The 20,242-nt window shown below is 41.3% G+C and overlaps 2 protein-coding genes across 2 annotated transcripts; one reads left to right on the top strand and one right to left on the bottom strand.

Moving 5' to 3' along the window:
- Nucleotides 1-203: 203 nt before the first annotated feature.
- On the bottom strand, nt 204-2,978 carry LOC131236355 (pentatricopeptide repeat-containing protein At5g27110-like). The gene has a single exon (XM_058233481.1). It carries the CDS (start codon nt 2,891-2,893, stop codon nt 800-802), a length of 2,094 nt encoding a protein of 697 aa, XP_058089464.1. The 5' UTR covers nt 2,894-2,978; the 3' UTR covers nt 204-799.
- A 15,192-nt stretch (nt 2,979-18,170) lies between these two features.
- On the top strand, nt 18,171-19,694 carry LOC131236356 (protein SCARECROW-like). The gene has a single exon (XM_058233482.1). The coding sequence runs from the start codon at nt 18,213-18,215 to the stop codon at nt 19,692-19,694; it is 1,482 nt and encodes a 493-aa protein (XP_058089465.1). The 5' UTR covers nt 18,171-18,212.
- The last annotated feature ends 548 nt before the right edge of the window (nt 19,695-20,242 follow it).

Below are 20,242 nucleotides of genomic sequence, written 5' to 3'. Positions count from 1 at the left end.
ACATGTATTTGGGTCAATCCAGGTCGGGTCTGGTTGGTTTAGGGTTGAGTATAGAGGATTTCGGCTTGCAGGTTGGGTCCTCTTGAGGTCTGGTCGGGCTTGGGTTGACCCTCAACCCGACCCAACCCGCCCACGTTGCATCCCTAATGCTTATAGAACAAGGAAGAACAGCAGTGAACACAAAAATCTAAAGCCTCAGCACCTCAGACCAAAATCAGAAGATTCAGAACAATTTATGGAGTGCATTTTACATCTATTGTAATTTATTCTGATAAATAACAACTTTACCGAAAGAGAAGGTCAACTGTAGATGATAACACTATGTTCATTTGAATTCACCGAGCAGAGAATATTTTTCAGCTCTCTTCGTTGTATTTTTTAGCGGGATTTCCCACTTAGGCAAGTCTACAGACTTGCAGCTAGCTGTCATTCAGCCTCATTCTCGTGGTTTTCTCCTGGTGTAGGTTCAAGTCTTCGAGAGACTCCCCTGCTTTTTCAGCTCAGAAGATTTTTCAGCTCTCTCTTCGTTGTCTTAGCGGGATTTACCACTTCAGCAAGTCTAGCAGACTTGCAGCTAGCTGTCATTCAGTCTCTATCTCTTAGTGTAGGTTCATCTTCGAGAGACTCCCCTGCTTTGGTTCTGACACAGGAACAATTAATTTCTCACGTTTCGCCGTTTTGTGAATTCTTCAAAAATGGAGTTCACCTGCTTCTGACAATTCAATACCCGTGAGAAAGGTTAGAGACATTCCTGCAAATAGCTGTCTTTAGGTTTCCCTTTGATGTATTTAGTCTATTTTCAATCTGTGATCCCTACGAAAGATTCATCCTCCTCCATGGGCATGAAGAGGCTCTCTAGACTTTCATAAATCATCTCTGCCTGCGGATGTGATTTATCTTTGACGAAGAACGAGTGGATTCTCTTGTCAACCTCAATCCAGCTACACCCAGGGTTCTTCTTCAATCCCCTCTCTTTCATCATTGTTCTCACCCGACCCACGTTGTCCCATCTTCTGACAGAAGCATACATATTTGATAGACTTATATAAGCAGATGGGTCGCCAGGATCCTTTTCAATAAGAAGCCTTGCAACTTCCTCTCCCAACTCTAAATTTCTATGGAGATTACATGCAGAAAGTAGCCCTCCTAGCAACCCAACATCTGTCCCTATCGCTGGTGCGTTTTGTAGGATGCTATAAGCTTCATGCAATCTTCCAGCCCGTCCAAGAAGATCGATTAAGCACGAATAGTGTTCCATTGTGGGTTTAATCCCGTACCCTTCAGTCATTTCATTGAAATAATAGCAACCTTCATCAACCAGCCCTGCATGGCTACATGCTGATATCACTGCAAGGAAAGTCACCCGGTCTGGTTTCACTTCCGTTTGCTGCATTTTATGGAAAAGCTCCAAAGCTTCAAAAGCTTGGCCGTGTGACCCATAAGCCGTGATCATAGACGTCCATGACACAATGTCTCTGACTGGTAATCTATCGAAAACTCGACATGCATCATCTACAGCACCGCATTTCGCATACATGTCCAGAAGAGCACACATGACAATTTCATTGGTTTCGAGCTTGTTCTCAACAATGTAGTAATGGATTTCCCTACCTCTTTCTATCACTGCCAGTTGTGAACAAGCTTGTAAAACACTAGTGAAAGTAACGGCATCTGGCTTCACACTGGCAGCTCTCATCTCCTCAAAAATCTGAAGAGCCTCAAAATAACTGCCTACCGTTACATACCCCGAAATCATCACATTCCACAACACCACATTCGCCTTTGCCGTCTTCTCGAAGACGACATTAGCTGATCCAACAATCCCACATTTGAAATAAAGATCAATGAGTGAACTGTTGATGTAAATATCAGCTTTGATCCCGTTTCTTATTATATATCCATGGATGAACTTCCCCTGTCGTAGATCAGCTGATCTAGAGGAAGCCATTAACAAGGTACTCAAAGTAGTCGAAGTGGGTCTCACTCCTTCAGTCTCCATCCTCGCGAAAAGCTCTAGACATGAACTACTATCACCATTCATAGCATATGCCCCAATCATTGAATTCCAACACACCACACTCTTTCTAGGAATCTGCTCGAACACCTCTCTTGCCATCTCCAAACACCCACATTTACCATACATGTCTACAATAGCAGAGCTAACAAACCCATCCAATTCCACCCCACTTCTCATCAGCTCCTCATGGAGCTCCTTCCCCATTCCCAAAGCTGAAAGCCGTGCACACGCAGAGAAAACAGTAGTAAACGTCACCGAATCAGGTTCAAACCCACTACTCCTCATCTTCCCATACAACTCCAAAGCCTTCTCACACTGCCCATCTTGGTAGTAGCACGAAATCACCGTATTCCAACACGCAACATCTCTTTCAGGCATTTCGTTAAACAACCAAACTGCTGACTCGAATACATTACATTTTGCATACATGCCAACGAGAGAGCTTGCGATGACAATGTCAGACCCGAAACCGGATTTGATCACATGGGCATGGATCTTCTTCCCATATTCAATACCACGCAAGGCTCCTAAGGTCTTTATGACACTTGGGTAGGTGTAATTATCAGGTTTTAGCTGAGAGAAGAGTTGCAATTTCTCAAAGAGCTGAAGGGCTTCTCTGTACATGTGGTTCTTGGAGTAGGCAGCCAAAAGGCCATTCCAGAGGGAGATGTCTAATGGGTTTTGAATGGTTTGAAAAACTAGCCGTGCAGATTCAAATGAATGGGAAGAGATGTAGAGGGTCATGAGATTTTTGCAGAGGGAGATGTTGTTTTGAAGGCCTTGAGAGATTATCTTCTGGTGTAGTAGCTTGCCTTGTTTTAAGGATTTTGAATTGATGCATGCCTGTAGTAAGAATGCTAGCTTTTGGCTGTCCATCTGGGAGAAGGATGTTTGGAGAAAATAACAGAAATGACGTTGGTTTGGCACGTGATGTGCACGTGAGCGAGGAAGAGACGTTAGACGGTTTGATTGACCTTTTGGTGAAGATTAGACGGGTTTTTTTTATGCTGAGGGTAGAAAGGACTTGAATTCTGTAGGCGGAAGCTATGTGGGGCCCACCACGATGTAACATGTGACACATCCACTCCATCCATCAGTTTCGCCAGGTCCGGTTCGGGCATGAGCTGAAAAATGGGGTAGATCCAAAACTCAATTGGAGCACGCCGCTGGAAACAGTGGAGATTTAATGGTCACCGTTGAAACCTTCATGGGGCCATGGAAATTCAGTTCATCTCGCTGAGAATAACTTTGTGAACGGTTTGGATGACATATAAACATCAAGGTTGGCCCTAGGAAGGTTTCAACGGTGGTGGTTTTGTGTAGCCAACTCAGTTTGTATCTGGCTCATTTTTGGGCTCACGTACTAACTTATGCTGCCTAAACTGATGGACGGAGTGGATATGGTGGACCCCACATAGCTACGGCCTAGAATGGCTCCCGGTAGACTCCGGACGGACGCAAGTTTCATTGTTACAGTGGGTCCAAGCTCTGTGGGGTCCACCGCAGTCCTGTAAGAAATCCATTCCATCCATCGGCTCATAAAACGATAATGGCCCAAAAATGAGACAGATCCAATAACCCAAGTAATCTCAACCACAGGAAATAGTGGAGATGGAAACGCCCGCCATCAAAACCTTACTAGGGCTCACCGTAATCTCTCTATGCCATCCGACCCGTTCATTTGGTAATTCTCAGCAAGATGAAGGGAAAACAAAAATATCAGCCTGATCCAAAACTTCTATGGGCCGTAATAAAATTTCAATGGTGTCCGTTCAATCCTCATTGTTTCTTGTGGTGTGGCCCACTTAAAGTTTTTAATTTGCCTCGTTTTTGGACTCTCATCCTGACAGAGAAACTGATGGACAGAGTGCAATTTATAAGGACATCACAGGGTATGGCATGGTTGTATACGGACAGATTGCAATTTATACGGACAGATTGCAATTTATACGGACCGTACCTTAGACATGGCATAGTTGTATAGCGTTCCAGACCATCCATATGGATTGGATGACCTGTTTGTGGATGGAGCATAACCCACGAGAATATAGCAAAAATCAGATTTTCCGAGGGCCATTGATTGGACGGTTAGGATTGCCCGATCGGTGTAATCTTAACGATATGCTGCATCAACAATGTGCCTCTCACGATTTTGATGCCTCGGTGGCGCATGTGAGGTGGATGATTCCAGCAGCATTTTCAAAATGGTGGTAAACTATCACTGGTATGAAGTCCTCTACAGTTACATGTTCACCGTACACGTGGCATCATTATTCATAATTTGGACTGCTGTTCCCATGGGCCACCACATGGATAAACCATGTCCCGAAGTAAAGTTTCAACGGTCGAAACTATCATAGATTTTCACAAGGGGTACTGATAGTATAGATGCGGATTCGCTGGATCAATGCCTGTGGGGCCCACCGTGATGTATGTGTTTGATATCCAAGCGTCCATCCGTTTTACCAGCTCATTTCAGGGCAAAAATGAAAAAGATGGAAATCCCATGTAGACCACATCATAAGAATATAGGGATTGAACGCCCTCCATTAAAAGCTTCGACATGCTCACGTTGAGACTTATTTTTCCATCTAACCTGTTTATAAGGTTACCTAAAACAAAAATACCAGCTTGATTCAAAACTGTCAGGCCATGAGAAGTTTTTAAACGGTGAGGATCCAATCACCACTATGGTGTGGTCTATTTGAGATTTTGATATGACGTTAAAAAAAAAAATTATTTAATTTTTAATTTCCCTGGTAAATACAGAGAAATAAGTAATTATTACTTACCCACCTGTTTGAAATTGACGGGAATTACGTTTCAAGAAGCAGTCCGTACAAATCCCGTTATTACTGATTTAAATATGTGAGCTCCACCATGATATATGTGAGTTATCTACACCATCCATCCTTTTAAAAAATACATTTTAAGGCATGAACCCAAAAATTAAGAAAATCAAAAGTTTAAGTGGACCACACCTTAAGGAATAATGATCATTAAGACATCAATGGTTGAAAGTTGTTTTCTCCATAAGGCCCACATTGATGTTTATTTGTCATCCAACCTGTTCATATGGTCACACAGTCATCGATAAAGGGAAAAAAAATATCAGTTTGATCCAAAACTTTTGGAGTCCTCAAGAAGCTTTCAATGGTAGGAGTTCAATTCCCATTGTTTTCCTGTGTTGTGGTCCACTTGATCTTAGGATCTGCTTCATTTATTGGCTCATGCTCTAAAATGAGTTGGCTAAAGGGATGGACGGTGTGGATAAGACATACACATTATGGTGGGCCCCATGATTTAACATTTTTCTCCTAGGGTGAAGTGAGGAGTGTTATTAATGAACTGTGGCGTCAACATCACCTGAAATCCAACTAGAAATACATGGGTAAATAATTATTACCCATTTACCTTGAATTACCTCTATAATTAGAAAATCAAACAAGCCCTAAAGGAAGTTGGATAAGAGCTATATTCCGATGACCGAGCATTGTCTCCATGATCTGTTCGAGGATCAACCACCGACAGAGAGTTCACTTTTGGACGATGTCTTGCTATTGCGACCAATGAACGACCATGAGTGCCAACCTGACCAGCCTCAAAGAAAGGCATGACTACAATTAACACTTCAACTCGGTCTAAGAGACCTCGACCTAGTTGACCCGGAGGTCGGCCTCGACCATTCACCCAGGTCTCCTTGGATCCCTGACCACTTAGAGATCTTATCAATAGTTTGATCTCCCCGAGAACTTCGGTAAAGATTTCTGAAAGATACTCATGACATTCCTGGAAGTTAGATTTCTTCCGTTATACGCACTTGTCATACAAAGGCCTTGTCATACATGTCACAGTCACATTATTAGAAAGATATAAATAAGAGTCTTATCTACTGTGAGAGGTACGTAAAAAGAACACAAAAACCCTAACACAGTAGACCCAGATTCCCTGCATGACTTTGGCAATGGAGGGTCCCATTATTGTTTTACTTGTACAGGGACTCTAAGGTCTGGTTCATATGACAATAAAACTACCTCAATATTGTTTTACTTGTACAGGGACTCTAAGGTCTGGTTTGGATGACAATAAAACTACATCACTATTAATCATTTCCTAAAATAAGCTTTCTACATCATTGCAGACTCTACGGCTCTAGATCCACCAAAGTCGATGGTTCTTGATCCACTAAATACATATAAGCTGCAGAGTGCCTAACCCAACATGAACTGGCCATGACCACCCGGCTCTCCCCGATGTGTTAATTGTATGTTTGTTAATTCATTTTTTTCAGCTCATTTTAGAAAATTGAATCATAACAAAAAGAAAATCCATGCCTAATGTGGACATGTTTGGGACCCCAAAAGTAAACTCTGAATTTGAATTAAACACGTAAAATATACGCACAACAAAGCATGAATAGAAATATACAATTTCATGTATATAAAAAATTCTTGCAAAATGAAAAAAAAAAAACCCATAACACAAATCGATAACCAATTTACTACAAAAATAAATTACTATAGATAGATCTTATTTACCGATGTGAAAACCCTAGCTCCTTCGGAATAAGTATTTTATACCCTTCGGTTGACCGAGCTTCCCGTGTTTGATCAAATGAACATGAGCAAAACTTTTGAAAGAGTGTAGAAGAATTTTTCATATTAAGTCAATGATTGACCCAACCGTTTCTATTGACCTAGCCCATTCAAAACTGTCCAAAAATTAATTTAAAATTCAAGGCTCACTCAATTGAACGAGTATCTTGTTCGATTAGTCAAGACCCATGTTATATGCATAGATCAAAGACAATCATACAACAAGCCAGACAACAGAAAACAATGGTGATTGAATACCTACCTTTAAAAAATTATTAGTACCCTCCTTGATGCCTACCGTACCGTTTCCGTAACGTTTACTTTCCATCCAACTGCTGATAAGGCCACACGGACCTAGATGGAAAAAAAAACAAATATCAGTTTGATTCAAAACTTTTGTGACCCACGATAAAATTTAATGGCCAATCACCACTGTTTCATGTGGCATGGTCCATCTCAGATTTGGATCTGCTTCAGTTTTAGAATCGTGCCATTAAATGATCTGATCAAATGAATGGACGGCGTGGATAGACAATACACATATCAAGGTGGGCCCCACTGTCAGGCCCGCACCGTGTTGGGTGAGGCCGGGCCGCACCTAATCCACTCCTATACCAGGCCGCATAGTACACGGTCACCTGTATATCAGCATAAGAGGATTCCTTTTGAAAAGGTTAAGCCAAGGAGCTCGAAGAAGGTGCCACGTGTCACCTGGACAGCGAATCTGACGATCTCAATGGTCTTACGCATACAGAGTCAATGGTGCGGCGTGGCGCCCACGCTCTACAGGTATTGAGTGTTTCCACCTCATATTCTCTCATTGAGTGCCACGTGTCGAATAGTGAATGGAGCCATCTGGATGGTGACACTGACACGTTTGGCTGTTGGGATCAAGGGAGGGAGGCATCTTTCGAATGAGAGACCCGACGGTTGGGTGGGGTCCCTGATAAGTGAGTTCCTGCAAGTGCGCCCATGGTTCGGGAAGCAGATTGCATGGTGTGCCACACACCACCAACCTCTGTGGTGTTTTGTTGCCACCAAGTTTTATACCACACCATAATATATGTGTTGTATCCATCCCATCCATTCATTTTGTCAAGTCATTTAGGGCATGGCTTAAGTGGACCACACCACAATAACAGTGAAAATCAACGGTTGAAACTCATGGAGATCTCATAAGTTTTGGATTAATCATTGTCATAGCTTCTTTATGTGGCGTGGTTCACATGAGCTTTGGACATGGCTTTTTTTTTTTTTTAGAGATATAACACACGATGGCTTATTAACCTGGTGACGTCAACACACCACTAGGGTCGGTGGTGTGCAGCATTTGATCCACTTCCCATGGTTTGGTGGCCAACGCCATTGATCATAGACGCAGATTAGGTACTACCTTGGGAACGGACAGGGCTTTGAGGGACCACCGTGATATATATAGGTTTTATCCTCACCGTCTATCCATTTTGCCATATCATTCTAGTTAACAATCTAAAAAATGACACCCAACCTTATAACCTTTATGGGGCCACTATGATAGTTAATTGTCATCTAACCTCCTCATAAGGTCTTATCGGCAAGGGAAAACACAAATGGTAGATTGATTCAAAACTTCCGTGGCCTTGATAGGTTTTCAAGGGCAGGTGTTTAATCTCTAGTACATGGTCCACATAAGCTTTGGATTTGCCTATTTTTTTGGCTTACATCCTAAAATAATAAGGAGAAATGAATGGACTGTGTAGATAAAATCCATACAGGAAGGTGACTAGCTAGAGCCCCTGTCCCTTCCAAGCTAGGGACGGCTGGGGTAGTACCCAATAAGCCTCCTGTACTCATGTCCGAGAACACTCCAAGGGCCCGTTTGGCCGGTCGGATTGGAAGGGATTGGATGGTATTGGAAGGGATTGGAAGTCAAATCCCGGGATTGGCCTGGCATGCCAAACAGAGTCGGTGATCTGATCCCAATCCCATGTATCTCAAGACAATCCGCTGGCAACACCATCATTATATTTAAATCCCATTAAATCCACCCTAATCCTTCAAATTTGCCTGGGACGTGTTTGGTTTGGGGGATTAGAAGGGATGAGAAGGTTTAATACCGGGATTGGCCGGGCGCACCAAACAGACTGGATATAGCAATCCAGGATATATCAATCCCATGGATCTCCAGACAATCCACTGACAACACCATCATTACCTAGAAATCCATGCCATCCACCCTAATACCATTCAATTCCTTCCAATCCACCCGGCCAAACGGGCCCTAATGGTATTAAGTTGTATTAAATGAGATTGTATTATTAATACTACTCTAAAATTTTGGGCAACATATATAGAAAGAGTGTGAGTGGGATTAAAATTAATTTTGTAGACTTTGGAAAATTACTCTTATGTTGGAAAGTGTGAGATTAGATTACAAATTCAAATTTTTGTTCAATTCAGTCCAATCCAAATGCAATTTGAAAGTAAATCTTTTATTTTTTAATGTATATATTGGGATACATCCCATCCCAAGGCAATACCTTATACATGCATTTATTATAACTTTTACAATTACATCCGCCTTAATCCCACCTAATGCAGCTAGCCAAAACAGGCCCTCGTAATCATATATCAGAGGATCGTGTTCATCCAAACTATAGCTTTTTTCATTGACCGTGTGGTATGTTGTTAGTATTATTTCTTAACTGTCTATTTTCACGCCACGTTGGCATATTTAGTGCCACTATCCTTCATCCTATGGTCCATCAGATCAACCGTCTGGATCACCCAACCGTTGATTTCAAGACCATCAACCTTCCGGTTTTCAGTTAGTAGAAATGGGCCCCATGGGTTAGTGATTCATCCATGACACAACTGATGCCGCGTGGACCAAAGATCTCCCAGATGGAAGATCTCAGCCATCAAATCTTTGATTATTGATTCATCCACTTTCTTAACCGTCTAATTGTTGGGCACCGATTGAAGGGTTAGGATTTTGCCATGTGTGAGACAGTTTGGGTGTGGAACCTTGTGGACTACAGTGGACTACGATCATGTCTACCTCATCCGAACCATGAATCTCGCCGTGGACGTGGCATGCACCAAAGGTCACACAGATTGGAAATTCCTAACCATCTGATCGGTGGTCACTAAATGTACGGTTAGAAAGAAAACTGGTCAACTGTTCGAATTCATACTGAAGACCACATCTCGAACGGTCTAACTGACGTGCATGTGTGGTGCATGGACAGCGACTCGTGCATGAGCATGGTCCACCTTCGTCATGGTGGCCTACTATTTTATATCGATGAAAAGAGCCCAAGGCCCAAAATATCCCAAAAGGAAAGTAAAATGCCATTTGATTTCTCTCGAATTACCAGACCACCCTTAATGCTTTTCAGGTTATCCATGCGGCTTCAGTTCCTGTATCCCTTTCCAGTACGAGTACCCCACATGCGATGGGGTGGAACGTGAATCAGAGACTAGGCCGTACATAATACATGTTAGATATCCTGTCCATTCATCAGATAGATAAAAATGTCAAAATTCTATCGAAAAAGAAATATTTCGGTTTGGTGATAATTCAATTAAAATATATAGAAGAAAATTAGACGGTTAGAAAAAATCCAACGGTCCAAATACAGTGTGATTCACTTGATGAGAATTACTTCTTGATTTTGATATATGATATGTTAAATGTACCCTAATAGACGATGAATGGACAAGATCTTCCACACGTGTTCCGTCTCTCGGGATTTCTGACACTTTTTTTGCCCTCCCACGAGGGCCCTCGTTGAATCGGACGCGGATTGCGTCCTACCCCCGCTCGTGTCCAGCTGGGAACGGGCAGGAGCTTTGAGTGATCACCGTTATGTATGGGTCTTATCCACACCGTCCATTAATTTTTTTTGTATTATTTTAGGATATGAGACGAAAAATAAGGCATAGTAATCTCAAGTGGGCCACACCACTGGAAGAAGCGGTGATAATGATTCTCACCGTTGAAACTTTTCTAGGGCCCACCATGAAGTTTCTTTTCCATCCAAGCTATTCGTAAATTTACATAGACATAGATGAAGATAAAAATAAAATATCAGCTCCATTCAAAACTTCCGTGGCCCCCGAGAAGTTTTCAACAGTAAGGATTTAATACCCACTATGTTGTCCAATTACGCATTAGATATGCCTAATTTTTTGGAATATAAACTAAAATGACACGAAATGTTTTAAGAACGGTGTGGATAAGATCCATACATCACAGTGGCCACTGAAAGATCCTACCCCTTCCCAGCTGCAGACGGCGGGGGTAGGACGCGACGCAATCCGTGTCCCGTTGAATTATGGGATGCGGATTGCGTCCTACCCCCGTGTGAACGAACTCGGTACAGGCAGCGGATATTTGGAGCCACAGTAATGTGTGGATTTTATCCACGCCGTCCATCCGTTTTTCCATGTCATTTTAGGATATTATCCAGAAAATGAGGCAGATCCAATGCTCAAATTGACCATAATAAAGGGAGTAAAGGTGATAATTACATCTACCGTTGAAACATTACTAGGACCCAACACGATATTTATTTTCCATCCAAACTTTTCATAAGATCACATGGACTAGGATGAAGGGAAAAATCAAATATCAGGTTGATCAAAACTTCTTCAGAGCTCAGGAAGTTTTTAATGGGGAGCATTCAATCCTCACTCTTTGGCCGCATTGAGCCTTGGATCTTCCTTATCTATGGGTCCATACCATAAAATGATCTGAAAAAATGGATGGACGGTGTGGATAAAACCCATACATCAAGGAGGGCCCTACAGAGCCTCTTCCTAGACCGAGTCTGTCCAGCGGGGGCAGGACGCAATCCTCTTCCTGAATCACGACACTTTTTTTTTAATCTGCTCGGATCATAAGAAATGAGACGTTGCCACTTGTCACGCTCATTTCTGCTTTGGTCCTCGTGTTTATGTTTACATACTATACTCGGGTTTTTATTTCTATCAAGTGCCACCCATGAATCAGTAATCTAAGCCATTGGTTTTCTTGGTCCCACCACGGATGGACTATGCCCTAAAAAGCACCCTCATAGGAAAGTCTTAATTCTTTTATTGGTGGCTTACAAATAGACGGTTATGATATGTCAACGTTCAACCGAAAAGATTCCCGTGATTGGTGGCTAGGATATTCCAATATGTGAGATATACGGGGCACGGTCCATCCACGGTCGGATGTAGCATATCCGGTGCATCGGGAATCATACGACGATAGGCCCACTTATAAAACTGAAAATCCACGTGGACGGTGTAAATCATCGGTCAAGGATCCTATAATTCCACCCTATTATTTAAATCTTTCTTTGAGGGAGTTGAGTTGGATAGAGCAACGACTAATTTACAATAAGAACTAATTTACAATAGGATAGTTGGCCCTTTAGCAGTTGGATCGGGGTACCTTTCAATGATCCAAACCGTTTATATGGTGGGCCTTACTATCGATGGAATATACTAAAAATCACACCCAGATTGAATTATTTAAACCGTTTGATTATTCAAAGGTTAACTAGACCGTCCATATACAAAGGAAAAGAGTCAAATGATTAAAGGGTTGAAATACTCCAATCCAAGGTGAGTCCCATCGTATAAACGGTTCGGATCATTGAGATATGACCCCATATGAAAGGACTGAAGATTTATTCTAGAAAACCTCATCTGACTACAAATTACATGAGATTTCTAAGCTCAGACACGTGTACACACCACATGTGCCAACATGGTAGACAGGTACAATATCCAAGCCGTCCATCAGGTGCGTCTGACCACCTAAATATTCACAGACAAAGATGGTGTTGGTCCACTCATCTTAGGGGCCACAAATTAGAAACAGTTGGGTAGGTTAAAAACTTCAACTAATATTTTTTTCTCAGCCATACAATTCTGGCCCAGAGAGGCGATTCCATCGTGATGAACGGATCAGATCTTGTACCTGCGCGCATGTGTGTAACTTAGCAAAGCTCTAGAAGCATGTAACCTCTTAAACTAATCTAAGTTACACATCAAATCACAAAATTATTATTCTAATAATCTCTGTTTAGACAGAACACATCATTGTGATGAGTGGTCCCATTTTCTTAATCAAATGGGATTAAAGAAAACACTAGTTGTTCTCAAGATAATGACCTAATTACCATGGATTGGTCCAACGCAACAGAAAAAATAAAATGTGTTCTCTGATAGGGAAGATCCAACCGTTGATTGGTATCGAGGCCGTATAACATACTTGAATTATTGACGTAGAACGGCTGCGATATAATTCTTCACTTCTTATTTTACTATGGTTATTTGCTTTTTGTCGCCGGTGTTAGGGGTGCGGTTTGGCTAGTGACCCCAACATCAGCCAGCGCTGATGACAAAGCTTTATGGGCCCCACTATGATGTATGTGTTTTATCCATGTCGTCCATCCATTTTGAAAGATCATTTTAGTGAATTATTTAAAAAATTACACGCATCCAAGTGTCCGGTGGACCACACTACATGGAAACAGTGTTGATTGAACGTCCACCATTAAAAGCTTCCTAGGGCCCACTGAAATGTCTATTTTTCATCCAACCTGTTGATAAAGTCACACATACCTGGATGAAGGGAAAACACAAATATCAGCTTGTTCCAAAACTTCTGTGGCCCCCATAAAATTTTCAACACTAATCCTTGGATCCCCACTGTTTATTGTGGTGTGGTCCACATAAGATTTAGTCTTCCTAATTTTTTGTACCATGCACTAAAATTATCTGAAACAATGGATGGAGGGCGTGGATAAAATACATACACCATGGTGAGGCCCACAGATCTTTGACATCAGCTAACTGGCCAGGTTTGAGGTCACTAGCCAAAGTGCGTATGCTGTTAGGGCTGCAGCTTGGTTTTGGGTCAACCCAAGCTTGACTGACCAAACCAGAGTCTAGGTCGAGTTGGGTCAGGTTGCAAGGTCGTCAGGTTGGGTTCGTATTGAAAAATGCCAACCATTCATCAGTAATTTTTAAAAAATGTAAGATGGATCTGATGAGTTGATGAGATTGAATTCTGGGCCAGGCTTTCTACAGTGGGGCCTGGCTAAAGGTAGGTATCGAGCCGAGTCAAGTCGAGGTGGGCCAAGCTTGGCTTGGCTTGTCCATGATATACTCGAGTTCAAGCTTGAGCTTAGCCTCTAGCTCAACATTGAAGCTTGGCTTGTTTGCCAAAGCTGTTGAGTCGAGTTCGAGTGGGGTTAGTGGTTCGAGTCGAGTCGAGTTTACCTCGAGTGGAGCTCGAGCTTGTTGGGTGAGAGAGTAATCGATTCTGTTCTTGATCCTCTTCCATTGATGAAAAATTTTAAAATCTTGAAAGAATCAAAGCAAAATCGATGAAAAAATCAAACAAAACTTCGAATCGGATGAGGAAACTTGTAAAAACCGATCTATTCTTGATCTTCTTCCACCAGCAGAAACCCATGTACTAGAAAAGAAATAGAGTAGAATATAGATCAGAAATCCAAGTAAAGAGCTCTAGCCAATCAAATCATTGGATTTTGTTAAAGCTTTAACAAATCTAAGAAGAATCCATCTCGAATTTCCTGAGTTTCTCGCCTAAGAAGTAGATCTCAAGAGATTGAAATCATACTATTGTGGAGCTGAAATGAAAACTGGTGGTGGTGGTTGAGGCGGGCGTGCAGCTGGCACTGGGCAGAGAAAGAGAAGAAAGGAAAAGGGAAGGGGTTGCGTGCGGTCGGATAGAAACTCTAAGGTTTGTTTTTTATTTTTAATTTTTAACTTGTATCTCAGGGACTTATATTGATATATATATATATATATATATATATATATATATATATATATATATATATATATATATATATAATATTTAATATATTTATTAATCGAGCCGAGTCGAGTCAAGTTGAAATACCCCCTGGTCGAACTTGACTTGAACTCAACTCAAGTTTCAAATAATTAGCTTGGCTTGGCTCCAATCAGCCATTCAAGCCAAGTCAATTCGAGCTGACTCGAGCCGAGTCAAGCTAGCTTTTCGAGCTAGCTTGACTTGTAAACAGCCCTGGGCCTAGCTGATGCATGATTGATGTCCCACACACGTGGCAGGACAACAAACGTGTCTGCTGATTCATCCCACACATCATCACGGATTTGATGTTTTGAAAAGAAGGTCCTTCGATGGGAAATGTGGACCCACATACCCAAAAAAGCAAATTATAAATCGAATTTCTATATTGTTCGATGGAGAGTTTGTACATCGTACAAATGGAGTCAATGGTGTAGTGATCGGAAACCGTTGGAAAGGTGGGCCTCGCTGTGGATATCCAATGCACTGAAAATCCTTAGTATTGAATACTTTTGGAGCTAGAAAATATTTGGTATTTTATTGGTTGAATATGAATCATCGCTGTATTATCCTTTCTAACCGTCTACTCAGTTGTCTACCTATTGAAGGGCTAGAAATTACCATCTGAGGAGATTTTGGACGCGTGGTCCATCCGTTATCAGGCCCATAATATTGACGGTTTAAATCACTAAACTACCGTGCAAATTTCACATATGCAAATGTTCAACTCAAGTATGGTATGGCAGGGCCTCTTAGTCAATGGCTTTGGATGAGAGTCAATGGAGGTAAAAATAAAAGGCATTTGAGGTATGGTCGTTGGATGGGAGTAAACGAGAATAGGTGCATGAAAATGAAATGAAATAGAAATAAATAGGTCTAAAGGGTGGATTTAGTAAGTCGGGTGAGTAAATAAAGACCCCGTTACACATATCCATCACATTCCTAACATGTTCATGATCCTTCAAAATAATCTGGTTATGGGCTACCTGATTAAAATCACACTAATATAAGGATCCAAACCGTCCGAAGGCTAGTCACCTAAATGGACAGTTCAAAATTATTAGTAAGTTGCTTGCTTGTGATCCTTACACTTGTGGCCTATTCGAGGCTCGAAATTTCTTCATTTTTTGCTAAAAATGTAAATTTCAATGGGTTTATTATAATCATTCTATTAAATACCACATCTGTATACTTACTCAGGGTATTGAATTTGATCATTTAGCAGATCACGTGTTATTGTGAATATATTGATAATATTTAATGTATTTAATTCCTCTTCTTTACTTTGATTCAAATAGAATACTTTAATTTCAAATACATTTCAATTACTTCAATCCAAACAATATTGAGTTAACCATTTATTCCTAATTTGTTTATACGGTCCCATCTAAATTCATTTTCCATTGACCTTCATTTATAAGCTCCCAAATGAGCAATAATCATAACTAGATGTATGACACATCCAATGTGTTGACAGAGCAGGAGAAACATAAAGAGTGAAGGGAAATGGGTGGAGCTAAACACCATAGGTAATAAATAAATAAATAAAAAGAAAAAGAAAAAGAAGGGTTTCAAAAGTGAGTGACATATGCTCAATATATGCTAAATATTTCCTTTTAGGCTTAAATTCTAACATAAGCTAATAACATGTGCATAATAAGGATGCTATATAGCCAACGCTTCTATTGCATGACCCGCAGGTGTCACTCCTCCTAGCCTAGGCATAAAGAGAGAAAAAGTGGGAGTAGGCAACTCTTATTAATGAACTGAAAAGATAAAAATGCCCCCTCAATTGAAGGGCCAACCAACCACATCCAAGCCTACAAAACGCCATTTAGCTAGCGACCCCAACACCAGCTAAGTAGCTGGTGTCAAAGTTGTAGGCCCCACCATGATGTATGCGTTTTATCAACACTCCCATCCATTTTTCTAGCTCATTTTAGGGCACAAGCCCAAAAATGAGACAAATCCAATGCTCAAGTGGACAACACCATAGGATACAGTGGGAATTGAATGCTTATTATTGAAAACTTTTTAAGGGTCACGGAAGTTCTCTCCATCCGGACTTATGAAACTTTGTGAACAGTTTGGATGGTAAAGAAACATTGCGTTGCCAAGCTAATATTTATATTTTCCCTTCATCTGGGCTTAAATGAATTTACAAATAGTCTAGATGGTAAACAATGGGTCATAAGAAGTTTTCAATGGTAAGCATTCAATCTTCGTTGTTTCTTGTGGTGTGGTCCACTTGAACTTTGGAATTACCTCATTTTTGGGCTCATGTCCTAAAATGAGCTGGACAAATGGATGGAGGGCATCATGTTGGACCCACCAATACCTCCCCATGACATATTGGGCGGGTAAAATTGACCAACATTATATACTCATGTTATACATATAATATAGACTATAGTAGCTAAATATCATGATTGTCAGTTACTGAAATTATTCTTAATCCCTATAAAAAGAAATATGATCTCTAATACATAATTTCAATTAATTATAGACATCTATCAAACAGCTCTAAATTTGCAAATACCAACATATGTGGAATATGAGATTTACCTAGGTAGGGATTGACCTCCTCGATCTAATGCACTTATTCAGATACATCATGTGTTCAAAAAATCCAATCCGTTCATCAAACTCAGCATCACAGAAAACCCAATTTGTTGAAAATTTGAGCTTATGAGACACATGAGTTGGCAATCTTATGCTCAAATCCAACCGTTGATATGCTTCTAGTAGGGAGAAAAATGCATTAAAACTCATTTTCAATGGCACCCAAAGGCCCTTATACTCTTATATTACAAACTATTCAAACAACGATCCCAAAAAACTATTCTTTACCATACATCATAATTACACACCTTGTCTAACCTCTATAACATATACTTCCCTTTATAGAAATAGCTTATTCTATTCAACTTGTTTAGCTTTATTTGGTGGGTAGTTGTTCTTTCCACATCTTTCCAATTCTAATGACATCTACTATACTAATTAAATCTCTTCTTAAATCAGACACACACATTTTTATTTTTTATTTTTTATTTAAAAATGTAGAACCACTCAAATGGCCATGGCCCATTTAGACAAAACAAGGGCTAGACTCCTATGATAGTTCACCATCCTTTTACAAAATGGTGGTGACTAACCACCATAGACAATCTAGACCATCTAAATTGCTGACCCAATTGTAGATGAAGCAGCATGAGCCAAAGTTAGCTTTGAGAAGATGATAACAGCCATCTAATCTTGATGGCTGAATTTTGAACCATTGAATAAATATCCACCAATTGGACAGTTAGGATCGCGCGATCATCATGATTTCCAACTTACACTCCATCCAAAATATTCCCCACTATTTGTATGGCAAGGATAGTCGTACATGTGTGGCACGTGTAAGGTGGATGAGTCACCATCATTTTGAAGATGCTGGGGGACTACCACAGGTGGTGGTGTCCTTAAAACAATAGGAAATTTGCATGTACAAATTAAAATATAGGTTTGTTAATGAAAAAATCACTACCAAAGTGACGTGTGATTGGCCTTAAGCTATTTATATTTATGTGTATGTCTTTCTATGCTGGCCGGCTGTGCATTAAATAAGTAACAGAGTAGAAAATGACCATTTCTTACTACTTTGAATGAATGGCCTGCAAGGTCTTTAAAAGGCCTTCCCCACCTATGCCTACAACTCCCCCTCTCTCCTTCTTTTCATACAACATACAAATTTCCCAGTGAAAACCCAAATACCATGATGAAAGGAGCCTTTGAAGTCCATGGAGCATTGGACTTAATCCAAACCCATGATCAGTGGGACTTCAACCCCATCGGCTTCGCCCCGTCGGTGGGCCACCACAGCCCGGCGAACCCCACCACCCTAATGAGACCCACCGCCGTCGACGTGCGGTATTCACACGAGCTATCGGAGTGGATGGAGCAAGTGGTGAAGAACTTATCCGAACCGTCCCCGGAGGTTCCACCGGTGGAGAACGGCGAGTGGCGGCCGAGGAAGAGTGCGAGGAGAGACTACGGAGGCGTCGATATAAATATCAACGGTGAGGATGATCTCCACTGGGTGGGACATCATCAAAACTCTAGTGAGAATATGGGAAAAGGTTTAAGTAGGTTAGATGAACATGGTTTAAGTCTACTTACACTACTCCTAGAGTGTGCTGTGGCTATTTCTGTGGACAACCTATCAGAAGCTAATAGAATGTTGCTTGAGCTAACCCAAATGGCCTCACCATATGGACCATCTTGTGCTGAGAGGGTCGTGGCTTACTTTGCTAAGGCCATGGCTAGTAGGGTCATGAACTCATGGCTAGGAATCTGCTCACCGTTAATCACTCACAAAGCTGTCCTTGGCGCCTTCCATGTTTTCAACAACATCGCACCGTTCATCAAGTTCGCACATTTCACATCGAATCAGGCAATCTTAGAGGCTTTCCATCAGCAGGACCGTGTCCACATCATCGACCTTGATATCATGCAGGGACTTCAATGGCCAGCATTGTTCCACATCCTCGCGACAAGGATCGAAGGGCCACCGTATGTACGTATGACTGGAGTGGGTTCATCGCTCGATGTACTGGAGGAGACGGGGAGACAGCTATCCTGCTTTGCTAAGCGGCTTGGGATGTCGTTCGAGTTTCATCCGATTGCTAAGAAGTTCGGTGACGTGGATATCTCGATGGTGCAAGTTCGACGTGGAGAGATCGTGGCTGTTCATTGGCTGCAGCATTCGTTGTATGATGCGACGGGGCCTGATTGGAAGACAATGAGATTGATTGAGCAGCTGGGGCCTAGGGTCATTACGCTCGTTGAACAGGATCTAGCTCATGTGGGGACATTTCTCGACCGTTTTGTAGGATCGCTTCATTACTACTCGACCATCTTTGATTCGTTGGGAGCGTCGTTGCCTTGCGATGATCCTAGCCGTCACCGTGTTGAGCACTGCCTCCTTTCAAGGGAGATTAATAACATACTCGCGATCGGTGGGCCGGCTCGAAGTGGGGAGGATAAGTTCGGGAGCTGGCGAATGGAACTGGCGCGCCATGGGTTTACACAAGTAGGGATGAGTGGAAATTCCATGGCTCAAGCTCAGCTCATACTCAATATGTTCCCTCCATCACATGGGTATACCATTCATCAGGGAGATGGGACTCTTAGGCTTGGGTGGAAGGAGACCAGCTTGTACACGGCTTCAGCTTGGACATGTAACTCCTTTAGATAGCCGTTGGATGTTTTGTACCATTTGAGCCCCACTTTGATTGAATCATGTTTTGTGTGTGTCCATATTCAACTCATTGCTTCTTTTTTCTCTTCTTTTTTTTCAACTGTTAGCCTTGCCATGTTGAACATAAACATCTTTGGAAATGCTCTCTCAAAATTTTTAATACTCTAGCAGAGATGGTACGCAGGTACTTAGAAATTACTTAAAAATTGAATTCATGGTATCTAAGTAATTCAAATGAAAGCTTCTAAATAATGGGTGCTAGTTTATTTGATTATTTGAATATCAGATTGGTGGGACATTTATTGGACGGTTAAAATGAAAGATATTGAATCGCCTTATTTCAATTGGTGGTCTTTCACATGTACATGTGCACGTACATCTCAGCTTGCATGTAGAAATACATAACAAGAGTAGTGGGTTGTTAGACATGGATTCTTTGCATACCCACATGCATGAATGCATAGTTTTTTTTATAGTTTTTCTTCTTCTTCTTCTTCTTCTTCTTCTTCTTTTTTAATAAGGCATAGGTTTTAAGGTGAATGGTA

The sequence above is a fragment of the Magnolia sinica genome, unplaced genomic scaffold, assembly GCF_029962835.1.
Source record: "Magnolia sinica isolate HGM2019 unplaced genomic scaffold, MsV1 ctg403, whole genome shotgun sequence".
Taxonomy (NCBI): domain Eukaryota; kingdom Viridiplantae; phylum Streptophyta; class Magnoliopsida; order Magnoliales; family Magnoliaceae; genus Magnolia; species Magnolia sinica.
This window is presented reverse-complemented; position numbering and strand designations above follow the sequence as displayed.

Excerpts from the sequence above, each read along its gene's own strand:
- LOC131236356 (XM_058233482.1), top strand. The coding sequence starts at position 18,213 with ATGATGAAAGGAGCCTTTGAAGTCCATGGAGCATTGGACTTAATCCAA.
- LOC131236355 (XM_058233481.1), bottom strand. The coding sequence starts at position 2,893 with ATGGACAGCCAAAAGCTAGCATTCTTACTACAGGCATGCATCAATTCA.